Consider the following 21,955-nt stretch of genomic DNA (forward strand, 5'->3'; position numbering starts at 1 on the left):
TGTAACTCGAATCGCGGCACGTCGCCCACCGGACGAACAATTCTGTCGTGACCCTCTCGGACTAACGCCGGGAGCTAGTCACGGGTGGGCCTTTCGGCCTCACCATGGTCGAGCCAATCGGCCCCTCGCGTGGGATAGGGTTGTTCGCCAAATTCGACCTACCTAAGTACCCACGCAAAGGGAAGACCGGGCGATCGCACCTCGCCGCAGGTCGACTCCGGACACGGGCCGCTTAAGCGACCCGTTCCGTACTAGCGGGATAACCGAGCGTTGTTATCGTCGGCCTCGACGGTTCGATTAATTATCGGGCGTATTCAGCCCACTACCAACCCTTTATGTGAAGCAAGATGGCGATTCAATTAAAGAAAAGACGAAGCGAAACGGGAAAACAGTTCAACATAATGCACATTTATTCCGCAGCACACGGAGAGCACACATATACAATTACAACAATTATGCACCTACAGCAAATGCTACAAAAGAAACACAACAATGCAGATCTACAACCGACTACGCGAGCACACGGCAACACTTACAGTTTTACTTTACAGACGGTGCCAACAACACATTTACTCAAAAGCAAAAGAAAAGGGCCACCCTCAAAGACAAGGGGGCAGACGGGGCCTGTGGGCCAATATTTGCGCGGGACCTGAAAGAGAGGTCAGGTCCGCGAGACCGGGTGGATCCTCCCCGTGTCTTTGTGATGAGCCGCCAATGTGGTGGCACGGCGGCGCCCCGACTCCGCGCTCCTTTGCGGGTTTCGTTGTCACTGCTTGGAGTGGGGTGGGAACGCCCCCCCCCCATTTCGCACTATCTCAGCGCGGGGGAAAAAAGGGGGGAATTGTTGATGCTCTGGGGAAAGAGGATAGCTGGCTTGCTTGGGTCCCGCGACGAGCGATTCCACTGCGAGCTCGTCGCCGACCGCCGTCTTCCTTGCCTCGGACCCGAGCTATTCGGTCTCCTCCCCAACTCTCCTCAGCCGACCGCAGCAAACCACCCGTACGCCCTCGCCTCCCGACTCACTCCCCGCTCCTCCAAGGCCGACTCTGTGCTCAAACTGACTCGACCGCGCTCCAGGCTTCCTCTCTCTGCAGCTCCGCGACAGACTCTGAACCCCGGCAGACTGCGAGCTCCACTCGGCTCTCCGACCTCTCCAGACTGACTCTTCTCAAACTGACTGACTCCAGATTCGCCCCGCGCTCAGCGCTTTATAGGCCGGCAGGAGAACCCATATGCAAATTTCTGGATCAGAACGAGCTCGGGGGTGGAGCCACGCTCGCCCATTGGACGGAGGAAAAGGGGCGTGAGTCTCCCCTGATCCGAGAATTTGCATATCCCGATTCTACTCCGACGCGCCTGGAGGCGGGGCCAAACCACCCCGCGCTTGCTGATTGGACGGATCAGAAGTGGGCGTGTATCATTCCTGATCCGAATTCTCCTCGGAAAGGCCGCACTTTGCACTCATGGTTCAGCGCGCGTCCCGTACGAGTCCAGGACAGCCTGACGCTCGGTGCTCACGAGTGGTGCGGGAATGGCTGCAGAAGGAGAGGTTAAGGTGGTGGAGGGTTTATTGTGGTGGTTTATGGCCATGGCGACGTTTGGAATGGCGGTGATGCGATGTTTGCGGGAGCAAGTTGTGAAGGTAAAGGTCGTGGCTGTTGGCATTGTTGTTGTTGTGAAGCGGCGTTGCGGTTGCTGGTTGTTGTGTGATGGCGGTTGAGATGTGGTTGGTTCAAAATAAAGATAGAACAGAAAAATGGCTATCTCAAAGGGTCGCAGCCCGAATGAATCACATTTATTCCCTCTAAACAACGGGTTTGGGGCTAACTACACATGTACTTACAGAGATATCTCACCTACGGGACCTGAATGGTGGTTTGCAAATTTCCTCAACCGCAACAATATCATACAGATGCAATATTATAATGTTGCAAAGCAGGGGAAGCATAACCTATCCAAATATTCATTCTTGCCACAATGGTAATACACCAGTATTACATCTATGTCAATATAGTAGCACAGATGAATATATCACATAAGTGCAATACCACATCAGTTCACCTCATATATTGAGTTATGCTCAGAGAGTTTACACTCCGCTCCACTAGTAGCTTGAACCAGAACAATTTAATGAATTACACACATTCAAACTCATGAATTATGGTTAATATTAGTCTTGAGAAGCACACATGGCCAAGAATCTGACATCGGGTGCATGTACTTGATCCATGTTCAAAGTGAAGCATATGAACCCTCATTGTGACCGAAGAGAGGGAACTTGATAAATGTGTCTCGACTTCTTCGTTCAGCTTTCAATGTCCATTGGTCTGAACATAGGACAAATAAAGAGCTCGATTGTTCTCTTCCAAGGCTGTCGGTTACAATCAAAAGACATTAGAATTGCTGCCCACTGCTACCACCACAAAAACTAACCTGTTTCCAATCTTATACTCTGGACACCTGAACCTGGAAGGCCAAAGCGGGGCAGACCATTTTCCATCTGCATCAACATGTTGAAGAAGGATATGGGCCTGGAGACAGAGGAACTGCACACTGCAATGCTTGATTGAGAGGACTGAAAGCTGAAGATCAATGTCATCTGAAGACAGATGTGCATAGAACACAGAGAAAAAGAAAAAGAGAGACAGACAGAGAGGGAGACAGAGATTTTTTTCTGCCTTTTATAGGTCTAGATTATGCCACATCCTCAAAACAGGACAGCAACTGCTGATTCCCTCTCTGATGACCTGTGAAGGAGATAAAATGTTGGTCTAAGAAATGGAGTATAGTGTCATTCAATCAGCACAAATCTCAAAATCTCACTTTGTCTCTATGGAGGAATCAACTCATAAAGATACCTACATATTTCTACAATTAATTATAATTGGACAGCGTTCCATATGTTGAGCTTCAGGGCCTAACCATGAGTCACGACCTCCTTGGAAAAACGATGCATTCAAGCTCACCTTTAAGGTCAACTGCTGACTTGGAATCTTCTGTCACACCAAATTCTTCCCTGATGAATCTTAACTTTTTATGACCTGCCAGGTGTTTGTCTGTAGCTCAGTGAAATACTGCTCTCCCCTATCGACTTATGCCTTTGTTTCTCGCATCTAAATTATAATCTGATTATTGTTTTTTTAATGGAAATAAACACACCGGTAATCATTTCGAAAACTGACTTTTCGGCCACCCTGTACTTATACATTAGTGCTAAAGTTTTCAATTACAGTATTGTTGTTATTGCTCCCTTATCAATCCCCACAGTGTTCCATACCTGTCTGCCAACGGCATTCACATGTGCAAATGGCCGATGCACACCTTACAGTAAACGCTGCAACCACTATAATGACTGTGGTGATGATAGTGATGAGGTTGCTTGCACATTCCCCACTTGTAATCCAACAACCGAGTTCACTTGTAGCAATGGTCGCTGCATCTCTCGATACTTCTTGTGCAACGGATTCAATAACTGCCATGACGAAAAAGTGTCAGATGAACAGCACTGCCGTGAGTCAAAATTTGTCTCCAGATTGCACAGGCTTCTAAGATGTATTAAAGTTTATGTAACTCCACTTTCCTTTCCCCATCTGCCTTCTCTGCATTGTTTATTGAATGTTCATCAGGAACAAATGTATATGACACTCATCCATTGTGCTTTAAACAGGTAGTTCACGCCATGGGTTCTTGAGATTTCCACATTCTCGCTTAATGTGATTGATTATCTGTTTGAGAACAGTAAAATAAGCTTGTTTAAACATGTCATGTTTCTGTAGCCTGCCTAACTTCCTAAATCAACACTATCTGCATCATTCTTCACTTTTTAGTTTAAATGTGAAAGATGATGTAATGCAGTTTGCATATATTGCATCATCAAATCCATGGGTGCACCACATTGGCATATCTAATGGATGATCATGTCGAAGTGAATTTGCAACATAATACATTTGGACCATTTTACTCCAATTTGTGTCGTATAAGCCATCTTTTTATCCAAAACTGAAGGCATCATAACCACTTTGCATAGTCTGAAGCATCTTGCAAATATTTGGTCTTGCTCATGGGCATCATCTCTCCTAGTTGGTGGTGTGTTCATTTATAATTGTGGAATTTACCAATCACGAGCAGTTCTTTTTTTTAATCCCTCCTTTTTTTTCATCCCACTCATTACAAGTGTTGAATTAGAGCAAAGTTGATGGCATGCCATCGCAATTCCCCATGCTTCCCGCCGAAAGCATGAGTCGAAATAAGTTCCACCAGGAATGACCCAACATCAAATTTTGAGTGAAAAAAAATTTTTCTCGTTTTGATTTTGACCTTTTGATTGCATTTTTGTAATTACATTTTTCGGAATTTGAGCTTTTGAGCTTTTGACCCTGCCCCAGAGGATGGGGCCAAAAATTATACTCTTCTTGCACCTTCATGCCATGTGTTGATCATAACTACCAAGTTTGGTGAATTCCTGCCCAACCGCTTAGGAGGAGATAGCCTGATGGACGGACAGACAGATAGACAGACAGATCGAAGTACAGGAAGAGAGACAGACACAGCCAATTACAGCAACCCTCCGTTTTTTTTTTTCAGAAAGCGTGGGGATAGCTGAAAGGCATCTCAAAATGCAAAGCCCATCCGCATCCGCTTTGTACTCAAACTAAACTTGAGGAAAACACCATCTTACTAGAAGGACACTCGGTAGAGCGCATACCTCTGTCACGCAATGCCTGATCCACGAGAACATATCTGGCCTAATACATTTTGGAAATATCATGCCATATATCGTTTTTGGCCCTATCTCTCAATGGTGAAGAATCACTTTCAAAGTTAAAAAATTCTCATATCCACATCCGAATTCGGATCTTCACCAAATCGAATCCATTTGTCGTGGTCACACACCCAACCTGTCCACCAAGTTTCGTCCGAATCCATCCACAACTTTTTGAGATATCATGCTGTATATTAGTTTAGCCCGATCTCTCAATGGTGAAGAAAAAATTATTGGATCTGGATCCGGATCCGGATCTTCACCAAAATTGAAACAATTCTTCCTTGTCCACACCCAATGTGTCCACCAAGTGTCGTCCGAATCCGTGCACAACTTTTTGAGATATCCTCTACACAGACAAACACACTCCACCCTCTGCCATACCTCCGTTATCCCTCAGATCGGCAAGCAGTAGCCTCTTCAGTATCTGAAGATCGAGATAAAATCACAAGCTGGTCCAACACATGGAACATGTATTTCAATCCTGAGACATCCCACACTCTCACTATGTCTCTCCGAAAGGAACATCTGGAACCAAATCGAATCAATTTGTCATGGTCACACACCCAACCTGTCCACCAAGTTTCGTCCGAATCCATCCCCCCCTCCCCTAATCTACTTTCTCAACAATCCTCTTGAAGAAGTCCTTTCATTCAAGCTTCTGGGTCTCACTATTTGCCATGATCTTTCTTGGGAAAGCCATATTTCCAAGTTTGCCTCCAGAGCCAGTTGCCGACTGGGCATCCTCCGTCGTGCAGTCCTTCCTCGGCCCACCTGAGCACCTGACCACGTACAAAGCTTTTGTCCACAGACTGACGGAGTACTGCTCTCCCCTCTGGGTTGGTACTCCCACCTCTCACCTTTCTCGGCTTCACGCTGGAGCAACCAAGGAATTTCGGATAATTGGTATCTCCTGCAATGAGACTGAGTCTTTGGTTCTCTCACTCTTTCACCACAAGCAGATCGGTGGTCTTTCTGTCTTCTACAGTCTGCTCTCCTGCCTCACCACCCTGCTCTGTCTGTGATATGTCCCCCCCCCTATATTTCCACAGGGTGCTCAAGGTCCGCCAGCAACCCATGAATCACTGCTCACCTTCACTCTTTCATTCCTCTTTTTTTTGCCTTTGGAACAAACTCCTGCACTCTTTTCAATCCCACTCTTCCCTCCAGGTCTTCAAAACAGCAGTTCACCACCATCTCTTATCTTCCCCCATCCAAAACCATGATCTTTTCTACCCCTGTTAATCCACCCCAAACACACCTCTTTCAAATTCCCTGCTTTCCTTCCTGAAAGTCCCTGCAGTGTCCATCTTGTTTACCCTGTGTACCCCACCCCATCCCTCTCCCTTCCACAGATCTCCTCATGTCTATTTCCCACTATATCTTCCTTCCTTTTCCTGCCCCTCTTGTCTCCTGCTACTCTTGTTGTACATTCTGTATGTTATCTCTCATACAAACCTCAACATTGTACAAAAAAACCCCCAAAAAACCAGACAAACAAGAAGATGTCGTGCAAAGCATGATACTTGCAAACTCCAGAAAACAAATTTGACCTCAACAATAATTGGTGATTGAATTAATTGACCAAATATGCAACTCCTTTTCAAATTTCAAGTAAATGGAATGAAAATTGGCAATTTTAGAAATTCGGCCTATGTTGACCTTATTGCCAATGTTGACCTCAAAAAATAATTGGTAGTTTGATTTCATTGACCTGAAATATATATCCTCTTCAAATTTCAAGTCAATCGGATGAAAATTGAGGATTTTAGAAATCTCACCTAAGTTGTTGACCTTTGGCCTATGATGACCTTTTGGTCCATACTGACCTCTAAAATAATTGGCTGGTTGAATTCAGTGACCTGAAATATGAATCCTCTTTAAATTTGAGGTCAATCGGATAAATGCCTGGTATTGGCTTAATGGTGAGGGTGGTGGGCTTGGGATCCAAGGATCCTGAGTTCAAATCCCACTCGGCTGTTGAATTAATACCAGTTGGGGTTGACTTGCCTGTCATCCTTCCGAGGTCAGCAAAATGAGTGTCCCCTTGCTGGTAACCTGTGTCGGAGTGGCAACCTGTCCAGGATTGTGCCCAATAGCCAAGGAGACTGCTTAGGCAGCACCAACGCTCTGCATAGAATGTGGTCCAAATGGATGGATCACACACATCAAGTCAATTTACATGACGTGCTATGCCCCCAATGGAAACTGTACTCCAGAGGAAAGTCAGCTCATAATCATTGAGCAATGCAAATTTTGGTTGTACGTGTATACATTATCTATCACCACATTGTAATTTTAACAATGCTATTTGTTGGCCATAAAAATGTAACTTTGTATGAATAAATATGCAGTCGAGGGTGGAGCAGGTTATGTATTTGCAACTTACCACACATTTCTCTTTTCAGCTGAAGTTACATGCTCAGCAAATTATGCCAAATGTGAAACTACAAATATTTGTGTCTTATTATCCTACTTGTGTGATGGAGATAATGACTGTGGAGACATGAGTGACGAGAATCCAACATTCTGCCGTAAGTCTTTTTGGATTTCATTTGCAATATCTGTGTAATATTGTGATCGTAAATAATTGTTTTTTAACCTATACATTACATTGTTATGAAACTACAGTATAAACATGTAAAAGTGTAGCTTGAATCAACAGAACATCAATTGGAGTATGGTGACCTCTGTGGAAAGCAAGAAGAAGCTGATGAGCCACTCTGACCAACATTATTTTGATTCAATCCATCGTTCTCCCTGATAACCGACGCAGACCAACAAAAACATTCAGGAAAACTAGTTTTCCATTATATGCATGGGACATTAACATATAAAAAGCTAGTTAGGATTTGAAATCAATTTCCAATAGATCCAAAAGGGATGGTGCATATGTCTGCAGCACTGTTACCTCTTCATCTTCCCATGTACCCTGAGATGAAACAGAAAGGCTAAAAGGATTTATCTACATACCCTTTCTATCTCACATCAAATATCATGCATTGAATTTGCCATCCTTTTTTCCCTGCACTCAGATTCCAATTTGCTGGACATTCTTCTCCCATTGCACTGACAGTTCTCCAAATATAACTTGTCTTTTTGAACGAGACCAAATTGAGGCCAAGTGAAGTGAGGTCGCAGCCGTTTATTCCTGATCCTTGAAACACCCGACAATTCATGCCGACAGAAAGCAGACTTTTTGGAATGCCGGCCGCATTTTCCATCCAATCATCGTGTCACTTTGCTTTTTTTTTTTAAATTATCCACGGGTAGGCACTCCTGTGTTGAAAGTGTCATGTCAATTGCTCAAGCGGTTGAGGAAAAAATGAATTTAAAAGTGAGTAAGATGAAAAATTGAAGGCGGAATAAAAATAATAAGAGGGCCTCGGCCAACATTCCACGACATGATCAAGGATAGTTGTGGATGCCGACTACTAGTAATAGTAATAGTAATAATAATAATAATAATAATAATAATAATAGTTGTATTTATACAAGTCAGAAAAACCTGATTTAATGAAAAAATAACGTGTTTTTGAATGGGTCATATTGCTATGTAACAGTGACTTGTCAGACAGAGTAAGTCGTTGTGTTACATGTGATGCTGAGGCAGCGTATGTAATTTGTAGACGGGATAGTCAGTTTAAAAAAAAAGTATGCGTAAATACCCCTTTTTGTGAGTGAGGACTTCCCATCACAAAAGTGTCACACACGTGTGAAAAAGACCATCATGATCTGGCCGGCCAGTGTGTACCAGCCATTGTGGTATAATGAGCTGCAGGGCTGAGAATGAAGGAAGACATTTATTAGGTTACTCAGAAGAGTACCTGTCTCAAGTGACGAGAAAAGCTAGCAAGAGTATCCGTCCCCAGTGATGGGTAAGTTTATGTTAATGTATCAATTTAAATAATATTTCATGGACTTTAAAAAGGCCAATTGTGTTGCAATCTTGGTTTTGCTCAGAACCAACGCTCTAAGCTACTTATACCACCCACTGCAAAATGTTGGTACAACAAAGGGTGGCAGAGGTTGGATTTGTCTAAAAAGAATGCAAAATATCCTGGTTGCAAAATATAATTTGGCATCAACATTACTGATGCCTCTTCTCCTGTCATTTCAAAAGTGAATGTTGAGATTTTCAAATGCAATGCGAGAAGTGTCCGCCGTAAACGGGGGACAGAGGAACGCATGGGCAGATACCACGGTTCACAATATATAATACATGACATATCCTTCCAAGGAACTTCAACACAGAAAGAGACCATTTAGCCCATAAAGCCTGTACAATGAATGGTTTCCAACCTATGACAGTTTTTTGTTGTATACTCGTGGAAGAGCGAGAACATTAAATGGTTCATGACGCAACAGGACAAAAGTCTTTTTGTTCAGTAGGGGGGATACCAACAATGGAGTTGAAGGACAAAATGGAGGGAGAATTGGACAAACAATTGGGTTGGGAAGAATGGGGTGGTGGACAGGATGAATACAGAAGGAAACTTCTTCAATACCCAATTCTCCCTATCCCCATCCTCTCCCCCCTCTCTATACCCCCTCCCTTTTACCCTCCTCTCTCTCCCTCCCCTATTTCCCCTGCGTGCCTCACCCTCACCTCATTCCTCCCTCCCCCTCCCCCACTATGTCTCTCCCCCACTTCCCTCCTCTCCATCCCCCCTCCTTCTCCCTCTCTCCCCTGTCTCTTCCCCACTTCCTTGTATCTGCCCCACTCCCCTCTCTCCCTCCCCCACTCCCACCCTCTCCTCTCACTCCCTCCTCCACCCCTCTTTCCCTCCCCCCTCTCTATAATATATCTACGCTCGATCCTGTTTAAACTGCCTTGATCTCATCTTCATTATTTTTTCACATTCGTTATTCAGTTGTTACTTTTATTTATTAGATTTGATGTACCAGACTCATTACTGAGGATCTGTGCTGTGGAAGCAGCTTCCTGACCAAGGATTATACTGGATGGTTTGCCATTGCCTTTCCAGTAGTAGTTCAGGCATGAATTTGTATGCTGTTGGCGATAGCTCGCCCACTCTTTGTGAAGGACACTGTGGGAATCTTAAAGTCCACCAACTAATTCCAACTAATGTCGGAAGACAGGACGCACAATTTAACAAATATCGGAGGGATGACACACACACACACATTGATGATTCACTCAGTTTGTGAAACACCAGGATGGCATTTTATACCTGGGTCGGGATTCAAACCCAGGTGAGACAGCTTAGTGGTGAGTGTGCATACCTCGAGGTCATCTGGTCAGTCAGGTCGTATCATAATGCACTTTTAATAAACAAACTGAGATTCCATGTTGTATTTATACGTTAAAAATATAAAATCAGACGTACAATCATCTTATATATTATTTCCGAGTTTGTGGTTTCATGTCGCGCTATCTTCGACTTTGTTCTGCGCTCGAGTAACGTGATATTCGGCTTGCATTATCTCAAAGACCATATGAGGTGCATGGTACAACAAAAAGTAAAGAAAATGGTTCTGAAACAGTGAAATCGTATTCCACTTACTGCATTAAAGTAAAATTACTACTGATACTCTGCATCAGTTCCTTTCTCAAACACACCCACCCCAACATGTCGCGCAGAGCACGGGTTATGCTAGTTACCTTTAAAAGAGTGAAAACATGAATTTTGGCACCATTTTACCTTACCTCACGTGGGTGTATTAATTAATTATATCGGGTGAGAAAACAAAACTTTTTCCTAATTTTCATGTCATTTAATTCTAGGTTTTGACAATTATTTCAGCCATGAGTTGTAATAATCATATATGGAATCAGATTTCGAATATCAGCTTTTAATAAGCCGAAACGATAATCGTGCCAGGAGCCAATCACATTGCACCTAGCCTCACGCAGCCAATCAGCGTAACAGCTAATGGACAAATGGATAGCCCTCCTTGTCATCTGTTTTTACTGTGTGAAACATAATTAATCCATGGTGATGCTCACCATAACAGTCAGGAAGTGTGTCTGATGTACAAACGACAGATATGGTCATCATTGGTTAGATATTTATCGCTATGCCATCCTGATGAGGGCAAACAAACCCGAAATCCGGATAAGCAGCTATGTTTGATGTTTAACTGATGTTCACCATGTAATCTTTGTCTGTTTGGCTTAGTCACTGGGCCGAGACCTCTGGGTTGGAGGTGACGCTTTGGTGTAGATTGGGGGAGTGCTTGTCACACTCCACATGTTTCGGGATATGTTCTTGTGGTTCTGGAAACCGCATGCCTCTAAGGCAATGGCATCCATCATACAGTAATCCCCAGACAGTTATTTCATTAATATATGTGCAGTTAGACCTTTCCCTCATGTCTAATGCGTCAAATGTGACGAAGTGTGTTGTGTGGGTCTCATAGTTAGGTCAAATTATATCTCTATCTTCATTCCAACTGTTTTCCTCTTATTCCTGAAATATATTCAAGCAGGCAACGCACCCAGACAGCCGCTTCTGAAAACCACAGCAACATCCTCAATGGTATGAATATTCTCGCGGAGGCAAAAGGAATAACCAACTAAACGATGGAAAAAACAACCTCAACAACTTCCACCGCAGGATCGTACGGGACGCACATGGTGTGCCCTTTCATCCAAATCTCCATCTAGTAATTATTTCTATCCTCTTTTCAACCCTGATTTATATCCAATCCTTTCCTTAAATCCATCACACAATACGGCACATGAAAAGCGCACCTCTTCATGGCATCTTACCATCACACAGTATGAGGCACTCGTGACATGCATCTCTGTTCGGGTCTGTGCACTGATTACAATTGCATATTACGATCACACTGTACGGTGCACAAATAGCGTACCTCTTTGTTCGGGTCTGCGCACTGGTTCACAACGGTGTCTTACCGTCGATTTTCGCATGCCACCGCAGCCACTAATGTCTCCCACGGACAGCAGATGTCCTTCCGCACCACCGCCTCGATGCAGCCGCCACCAAACAAAGGCATGCCAGTAGATGATATATGGGGTTTCTGGGACTTCCATTCAAATGAATGGGGGAAAAGGGAAAAACCTTCTGACTCAAACCCCAAAAGACTAAAATAGGAGACTGATTTTCTCCCCCTCCCATACAAGCAAATGTAAAATTGAGACTGATTTTCTTCCCCTCCCATACAGGCAAATGTAAAATTGAAAGTTATTTCCTCCCCCTCCCATACAAGCAAATGTAAAATTGAGACTTACTGATTAAAGCACTTCTTCCCTTTCATATTTTCATTCCACTCAAAGAGCTAACCAACGAATATTTGTCCATGTTCTACTTTGGGAAATAACTTAATTTTCCTTTTATATTCATCACCATCGAGTATATTCACAAATATTACTTTGGACCTTGGTTCTTGGTTTAAATGTCTTTGTTGAACAGAAATGAAATGATAAACTTCTCTTAATGCTCTTATTTGACCACCTCCTGAGCCACATATCATTTTGAGATTGCAGTAAATTGTTTTTCCATTGTTCAATTGATAGCCATCAAAGTTTTCAGTCCATTCAAGGATATTAATTTTTTTTCTTTACATCCTCCAACTCATTTGTAATTAAATTTATCTGTTTATTTGTTTTATTTACTTTTACCCCGGTTATTTCTTCAATAAGACTTATTTGAAATTTCTCACATTCTTGATGTTTTCCATTTAAATACCAAGGCTGATTACATCTCCACTCTTTGGTTTGGTTATTGCTTGGTTCTATCATCTATAAATCAGTAAAAAGACGGCAGTAGCCTGTTAAAATTCCCAACCCAATATCTTAACACTTGTACTTGTAACCATAAGGGAGATTATTGATTCCATTCTCTAAAATATATCTTTTATCATCAAAAGCTCCTAATGCTTTCTTATTTATCTCTTCTGTATATAATTGATGTTTATAACTTCTTATTGTATTCATTTTTCTGTACTCTTCCTTCTTTAAGGTTAAACAGTTGTAATAATGTTTAAATTTATTGTTTCCTTGATTATATTTTTCTTTATTCCCTTGATCTTCTTATCACACCCTTCAATATTATTATTATCAATATACTTATTAGCATAAGACTTTGATCTCAATCCTATAAATTCACTCATTACCTTCCCACCCAATTCATCTTTAAACTTACCAATAACCTTTTTATTCTTTGATGAAAAGGGTGATAATACACCTTTTCTTACATGAGAAGAGACTGAACAAATGACAACCATGTTTAGTGGATTGGTGATTTATATTATTCACGATTGTCATTTTCAGGGAAATATCAACACAAGATATTGTAAAAATAAAATAATGGATTATCTTGAAATTAAACCTGAACTTCGAATAAAACATAGTTTCCAAAAAAGCCAATAAAAAATTAAATAACCTGTTTTCCAAATATATAAATGAATGATTTTTTTTTACCCATTTGGGAAAATAAGATAAAATTTAACAACCATAAAAATCTTCCAAATTCATTAAGATGTCTCATAGTTGGTTCAAGCGGATGTGGAAAACCTGCTTACTTTTAAAGATGCTCCTTATTCCCAACTTTTTGGATTATGATAATTTAATAATTTTCACGAAATCAAGTTTTCAACCTGAGTATCAACTACTCTCACAAGGTTTTAATGCTGGTCTTCAAAAAGAAGATATAATCGGTTTATTTAAACTTCACAACAAACTAAATGATTACAACATTGAAGATATAATGCAACTATTTTGTGATACAGAGAGATATAAAAAGAAATCAAAGCCAATAACTTGTATTCTTAATGATAATACGGATGATATACCTTCTCCCCAAGATTTGGATAAATCAAAAATGAACCTCGTTATCTTTGATGATTGTGTTTATGAGAGAAACCAAACGGTAATGGATAGCTACTACACCCGAAGAGGGTGTATTGAGCGAAGAGGGAGACATTCTTCTTGTAATTGTATTTATCTCAGTTAATCATACTTTAAACTCCCTCGTCACTCAATAAGAAACAATGCTCATAGTTTTATTTTATTCAAGTTAAATTCAATAGATATAAACAATTTTGGAGAGACAATTGTTCTGCATTATGTAGTAAAAAGGAATTTGGGGATTATATGAAGCACATGACTGAAAAATATGAATATATTGTTGTGAAACAAGATGAGATATTAAGGGATATATTTACATAAATAAATGACAACTATTATTTTAAATCTTGTGGGTAAATCTGCTTCTGGAAAAAAACTTTCATAAATCAAGGTTCTTGTATAGTACAAATGAGAATATTTTAATCTCCTTAAAAAACACCCCGTGATACGTGTTGTATCTACAACAACGAGAGCAATAAGACCTGGAGAAGTAGAAGATGAAGATTATTACTATATTTCAGTAGAGGAACATATGCGAATGAGGAATGAAGGTCAAATATTTGAGGAGGTTTCTCTTGGTACAACAAACTATTCACATTGTAAGAGTGAGTTAAAGAAACAACAATCTGGTGGTCTTGGGATATTAGAAACTAATCCAGAAGGAATGAGACAAATTATTAAACATCTGAGTGGTAATGGAGTTAAGATTTTATCATTCGGTTTTGATGTTGATGAAGAAACTCAATGCAAACGTATGAAAAGCAGAGATACAAGTATTAGTGATGAAGAAATTACAACTCGTATTAATGTTAATAAAGAGTTTAATGAAATATTTGAAGAAAAGGGTTTATTCGAAACATCTACTTTAATGATGAAGAAAAGGAAAATTTCCCTGTTGATCTTTACAATTCATTAAATGATATTTTTCAATAAATAAATGGATGTGAAAGAATGAGCAAGAAGATTTATGGAACATCCAGAGTTGGTTTCAAAAGTTGTAAAACAACAGGAAGACATAGAGAAGAAAGGCAGACAGAAACTAACGGGTGAAGAAGCATTTGAAAGAAAACAAGAGAAAATTTTAAAACACCTTTTAAAACTTCCCCCAAAAAATTATAGATGTTTCCACAGTTCCCACAATAGAATATACTCCGAAAAAACTTCAAATGTTGAAAGATTTCAGTCAAATGACGGAGGAAGATTTAGGGCATATAGGAGAACTAGAAGATGATGATGATGATGATGATGGATTATTTCAACAACTGGAAGAGATTAATCGACCCCCTGATTATATTGTGAATGCTCTTCAAAACAATGAATATTCAGCAGATTCAAAAACCAAAGCAGGACTCATTCCAACAGAACAAACAGCAGTATTTCATCTTGTTCAAGAAAAGGTATTGATATTTAATGATGAATTAAAGTTCTTGAGTTCTACTCAACCCCCAGTTAAACTAACTCAGAGATTAATGTTTCTTCTAACAAAAGATGGAAAACAAGGTTCAACTGTGAGGGATGAATCAAAGTATTTTGATCAACCATTGGACATGGAAAATAATGATGATGGAGAAAAATTGATCTGCTGGACTCTATTAATTATAGTGTTACACTTTCTGTAAAAGTAGGAAGAATGAGAAGGAGAAACACATTATTCAGGCTTTAAGTGTCCTTGGTTCAGGTGTAAGTTTTCTTCCAAATGACCCATCACAATTAGTTAATAGACTGTTATTGTTATTCGGTACTAAGAAGGCTGGAAATAACAATTGTTTTAATGAAGCATCAGCCATTTCAAACCAGCTAATGAACATGAAAATAAACCAATGTCACCCGCAGGGTGACCCGTATCTTGCCAAAAGGTGACCATGTGTGACTTCTTTAAGGTCACACTGAGGTGAACAGAGCTGCTATCCACCAGGAGCGATTCCTTGAGGAATATCTGCCGACGAGAGATTCCGATGAGAATCGTTCTGCAGAGTAACCATGAAAAATATGCTTTTGCCTCATAACGTCACCAAATGACGTCATAATGTCTCAAGCTTGACATATCTAGAAAGCACTCATCGAGGTGTTCAATTTGAGGTACTACACGATATGGTTCCTAAAACTTGAAAATTTGACCTTGGGGTCAAATATGTTTGACCTGAGGCGCTAACCATGAAGGTCAAGGCCAATGCCACCAAAAATTAATCAGTTGAGCGCCAGACCATGAACGCCAGACCAGATCAAACTTCCCATGAAGTCTGAAGACGATCCGATCAAAATTACTCACAAAATAAGGGTTTCGTCGACTCCCCTGATTTGCGACAGTGACCTTGACCGTTGACCTTGACCTTCAAAATTTTATGTGCTGAAAGGGACCTCTATAGGCCTCTGATATGCGAAGTTACAAAAATTTCCAATGATAACTGTGCTCTGCAGAGTGATTTATACGTGATTACAGACCAAAAAAAACCAAAAAAACATGAAGGTCAAGGCCAATCGCCACGAAAAATTAATCAGCTGAGCGCCAGACCATGAACTATATTACCATGAAGTTTGAAGACGATCCAATCAAAATTACTCAAAAAATAAGGGTTTCGTCGACTCCCCTGATTTGCGCCAAAGTGACCTTGACCTTTGACCTTGACCTTCAAAATTTTGTGCACTGAAAGGGACCTCTATAGGCCTCTGATATGCGAAGTTACAAAAATTTCCGATGATAACTGTGCTCTGCAGAATTTTTTATACGTGATTACAGACAAACAAAAAAAAAAACAAAAAACATACAAGCTGACTAACATATCTAGCAAAAACTTCGTTTTAGCAAGATAATAATTAATAAATGTCAATACAAAGACATTTTATCTCATATTAAATAAGATGAGAAACACAATCCTCAGTTTTAATTTCACAAGCGACCACACATCCTCATTCCCATACCCACTACAACTTGACACAACAAAAGAATATGAGGCATCTTTATTGTCCATGGAAACTTATAATACCTTATTTAATATCACCGAGAAAAATGACAAGTTTCGTTATAATCCGGGAAGTGGATACAAAACGATAACTGTTTCACCCAGAGCATATGAGATTTCTCAAATATCTTCTGAAATTGCTCATCTTATGAAAGAACAGGGTAATGAACCAAGAAATATTGTTCTAGATATTCAAAAATATACTTCAAAATTAATGATTAAACTTAAAAATAACTACAAGGTTGATTTCACAATTGATAATTCATTTCGAGAGTTATTGGGTTTCTCCTCAAAAAAGATTTAAACTAATGGGAAGTTTTACAGTGATAATGTCATTCAAATATCCTCAGGCATAAATTTGGTTTTAATTCACTGTGATTTGATTGATGGCGCTTATAATGATGGAATAAGAACAAATACAATATTTTCATTCAGCGCATACTCAACCTCAATTGGTTATAAATTCAATATGGAACCCAAAAATCTGGTTTATCTTCCTGTGTCAGGAAAAACCATATATATATATATACAGAGTAAATTTTAGGATAACCGACCAAGATAATCGCATGATTTCTTTTAATGGAGAAACTATATCCATCAGAATTCACAGACGTGGAGTTTTCCAATAAATAAATACGATGGTTATTGTGAGGAAACACGAGTTGGGAAAATATAAAATAATTACAGGGGATGGGATGTTCCTTTTCCCATACCACAAGGGTGAAGGTATGTATCTTGGTAGAGGATACTATAAACCGAAGAGACAAAGTGGCATCGGACATCAATTTGGAAAAAAAGGAGATGGGATAATTGATTCTCTAATGGGTATAGGTTCAACTATTCTTAAACATAGACATAATTGGTTCAACTGCTTCTGCTGTGGGAAATCTAGCGGGTGCTCTGAAGAGTATAAAAGATGCCCAAAAGTAATCTCATAAATTACAAGTAATAAAAGAAATTAAGGAAGGCAAAACTCAGTTGTCTCCCCAAGAACGACAGAAAATAATTCAAATACTTAGGTCAGGGTTTCAAAAGTTTTAACATCTTTTTTTCCAAAATTAATATAAGTATGGAAGCAATTGATAGTATCTATGATTTGGATGACACCATTGTCATCTCAAACTCCACTAAAAAAGAAGACTACTTCAAGGTAAATGCAATAACTGGAACAGACTGGAATGCAAATGGAACAAAAAGTTTTGAAATAAATAATCAACAAACTTATTTGAATTTAGCCGAAAGTTTATTGTTGTGTAAATTTACATTCACTAAGGCTGCGAATAACACAAACGCTATACTCGTAAATGATTTATTTTGGAAAATGTTTGATGGTGTTCATTTGTACATTGGAACACAAGACGTTGGAGCGGTTGATTATGTCTCTGCTACATCTGAAATGATGAAATTTACACTATATTCATTGAGTGATAGAATGGGAAAGGGGGCTGTCGAAGGTTTTATTACTGATATGGCAATGGGAACAAACACAGACCCTGGATATAGTCAAAGGAAAGGAATGTATAATGATGATACAAAAGCAGGTCATAGTTTTACTGTGGCAGTTCATCTTTAAGGTATATTTGGATTTTGTGATCATGATAAAATTCTGTATGGTCTTAAAATTAGATTCCAACTGCAAAGGAATGATAATGAAAATAGATTGTTTTTTGGTGTGGGTAATGCTTTTGCTGATCAGAATAAATTTCGAATTGATGAAATTAATTGGTTTATTAGTGAATATACTCCGAATCTTAAAACAGAAGAAATATTGAATAGAAGACTTAACTCAAAGAAACCACTCAATGTATCAAACTTAAAAGAAGATGCCAACATCTTAAACTGAACCAAGCCTCTTACACGTGGAATTTGGGTGTTCTGGAAGGAAAGCCATAATATCTGTGGCTCATTTTTTAAAAACCAGATGGTGACACTGCTACTGATAAAAATAATGCATTGAGTGATAATGCTAAGGTGAAACAACTTCGCGTTTCTCCAGATGGAACATTTTATCCACGCGATAGATTGGAAATTAATTGGGAAAAAATGATTATGCTGAAGCATACAAGTCTTACCAAAAGGTGTGTGCAAGCAATGGAAATAAAGAACCCATTTTGGGAATGACATCATTTAAAAGTCTGAATACAATCTCTGCGATTGACCTGAGTGCTCAAAAGGAAACTGTACAGTCCAATTGAGTGGATTCTTCCCTATACATTGAAAGAGGAGAGAGTGAAGAAGTTGATACATATTGTTTGCTTTTGGAAGAAACAGAATTGCAGATTAATACAGATAATGGTGTTATGATTAGTCTCACATAATTTTTTTGATAAATATATGAGCAGTAAAGTGCCAACTTGAGTATATGTTAATCAAATCAATCTTCATAAACTATCATCTTGTATTCAAAATCAAAGGCCTTGTATGATTAACGTTAATAAAATTCAGAGAAAAGGAGCAGTAAGAATTGATGTTTTGCTCACAAGAGAACAGGTGAAAATCTTGAACGATACTGGCTCACTTATAATTTAAATGTCAAAACCAATGTTGAAGAAATATTCAATAAGAATGACGAGTGGAGGATTTCTCCCATTTCTAATTCCTTTATTTGCTGGTTTACGTGCGGCTGGAGCATTGACGGGTGGTATTTCAGCAGTGGTTAAAACTGCCAACGAAAGGAAGGCTCAACTCCGGGCTCAAAAATAATTGGAAAGACATAACAAAGAGTTGGAGAAACAAATTAGTGGAAGTGGTGTAATTGTAGATTTTTCTGAAAAACTTGAAAGTCTGCCTGATAAAGCAAGATTGTTCGTTGGAGATATGCTTTCTTCTATCGCACAAGCAGGTGTACAATTAACTAAAAGGGGTAATGGATTATATCTTTCTAATAAATAAATGAGCATTGATGAGTGGTTTAAAGAATTTGGAAAGAATACAACATCAAATTTACAACTTGTCAAATATTGTAAGAAATTAAAATTCATAATGTGGTTATTTGTATGAGAGATGAATTAACAAATGTGTCTAAACATACAAAGAATATTATTATGAACTTAGAAGATAATAATGGGAATGGTTCTCATTGGGTTTGTATTTTTAATAGTCGAGACAAATATTATTTTGACAGTTATGGGCTTCCACCACCTGTTGAAGTCATGAAATTCTTACAGAATGGTGTTTATCAAACATTTCAAGTCCAGGAATTAAATTCCAAGTGTTGTGGTCAATTATGTCTGTATGTGTTATTTCAACTCAACAAAAATAAAACTTTTTATGATGTTATTTTTAATCTAATATAAATGACTTATGTTGGAAAAGATGGTTCTACCTTTGGTTTATCCCAAGAAATGGATATTGATTTATCAAATTATTACACAAAGGCACAGGTTGAACGACAGAAATATAGTATAGCAAAAAATATTAAGATGAAAAATGCTTATAAATTAATAAAGAATTATCCAAGCCCGACTGATGTGAATGACTTGGTGAGATTAGGTGATTTATCCCAATATATATCCTTAAATATAACTGCTGTGTATTCCAAAGATACAGAAGTGTTGATTTTATCCCCGGGTCATACAGAATTCACAGTTCCAATTAAAATAAAATTTTATAAAGAAGGACGTATCGTTTGTATGAGAATACAACATTGGGGATATGATATGAATGATTTAGGGTATAATTGGTCATTTAAAATAAACCTAGAAGACCTGAAAGAATTAAATCAGTCTCGTAAAGAAGAATATTATCAACTTGGTGCTGAGAATGAGTTTTGTGGAAGCATGATTAGCAAAAAACAAATAAAACAATTTAATAAGGGTAAAATCAATAATGGTTTTGCCATAGTTTATATCATGAAAACACAAAGAACAGGATTATATTTAATAAGTAAGGGAATCCAAACTGATTTAACTATGGGAAGATGGGTCGGTATTTCCTGTCATTATATTAATCTGTCATATATTTCTGATACATAAATGACAGCAAGAAGGCTTCAACAAAATTATCATTTCTGTGTTCAAGCATCCCTTCAAGAAAAGGGTCTTCGGTATTTTAATAAATATGTTCTACAACATAAGAATGAGGTATTTTCAATAAAAGATTGGCTTTATACTGATGTTAATAAACCAACAATTTTGGATTTAACTAAAATGTTAAATAATGAAATTTTTTTAGAGTTAAGAAAACGCAAGGCTCTTTTAGAAAATCAGAAGAAATTTTATTGGTTTCCTGTTGTAAAAAAAATTATTTTGGATGCAGGAATAACAAGAAATCCTGATGAATATATGTATGATATTCTATGGGGTGAAAGTGGTTCAAGGGTCGTAGGGGATGAGGAAGAAGTTGAGGAAAGGGAAATGAGGGAGGAGAGGGAGAAAAGAGAGAAGGAGGAAAGAGAAGAGGGAGAAGAGAGAGAAGGAAAAGAGAGAGAAGAGAGAAGAGGGAGAAGAGAGAGAAGGAGGCAAGAGAGAAGAGAGAGGAGGAAAGAGAGAGGGAGGAAAGAGAGAATGAATAAATATAAAAATATGGAAACCAGTGAGATTTTAAAAAGATCGAAGGTATTACAGAAAATAAATCAATCTCAACGCACTGAGGAGGAAAACAAAGAATTGGCAAGTCTATTAGAAATATATGCGTCAAGAGTATTAACATCGATTTCAGGGAGAAGATATAAATGAGAAAGTGGAGGCAAAGAAGAGAAAGAAGGAAAAGATTATATTATTGATGATGTTGGTGTGATTGACTTTAATTAAAGTTTTCAATTTTTCTTCTTAAATAAATTGAGGTGAGAGTGAAGACATTTCTGAGGATTCTTTATGTTTTAAAAATTAAGATTCAAATGTGCCTGTTGGAAACTAAAAAGGTTTTCACACTCTGTAGGAATTTTTCTCATAAATAAATGAGTTATTGTCTCAAATGTAAAAATAAAACTACTACTAATAAAATCTCATATTTTAAAAGTAAAAATAACAGGGTTATACAAAAAGGCATATGTTCGGTGTGTGGCTCTAAAAAGAGTAAATTCATCTCCAAACACAAACGTGGAGGAGATATGCAAAAGTTTTTATCAGGAAGTAAATTTACAACTACTGGAATACCAGGGAATTACATCAACCAGGGTATTCTTTCTGTGGTCCCGGAACAAACTTGAATAAAAAATTGGATGAGGCTGACAATCCTAAACCGTGGAGCAAACCTATCAATAGGGTTGATGAAGTGTGCATGAGGCACGATATTGATTATGGAAATAGCACAACATTGGAAGAAAAACATGAAGCTGATAGAGAAATGTATCATTTGTCTCTGATACAAAATCCAACCTTGAGAGAAAAAGTTGAAAGGTTCATGGTGAAGAAGACGATCAGTGCTAAATTGAAACTTGGGTTTGGAAATTCAAAA

At 38.8% G+C, this 21,955-nt stretch overlaps 1 protein-coding gene across 3 annotated transcripts in view; it reads left to right on the forward strand.

Moving 5' to 3' along the window:
- Nucleotides 1–21,955, forward strand: part of LRP2 (LDL receptor related protein 2) — a 350,948-nt gene that overhangs the window by 182,566 nt on the left and 146,427 nt on the right. For all 3 annotated transcript variants that reach the window (XM_085883670.1, XM_085883668.1, XM_085883669.1), the window contains exons 46-47: nucleotides 3,268–3,510; nucleotides 7,171–7,296. In XM_085883670.1, the coding sequence (XP_085739796.1) occupies nucleotides 3,268–3,510; nucleotides 7,171–7,296 (369 nt within the window). The remainder of the gene's footprint in view (nucleotides 1–3,267; nucleotides 3,511–7,170; nucleotides 7,297–21,955) is intronic.

The sequence above is a fragment of the Eptatretus burgeri genome, chromosome 1 (genome assembly GCF_056783735.1).
Source record: "Eptatretus burgeri isolate ZD-2024b chromosome 1, Ebu_testis_v1, whole genome shotgun sequence".
NCBI classification, from domain to species: Eukaryota; Metazoa; Chordata; class Myxini; order Myxiniformes; family Myxinidae; genus Eptatretus; species Eptatretus burgeri.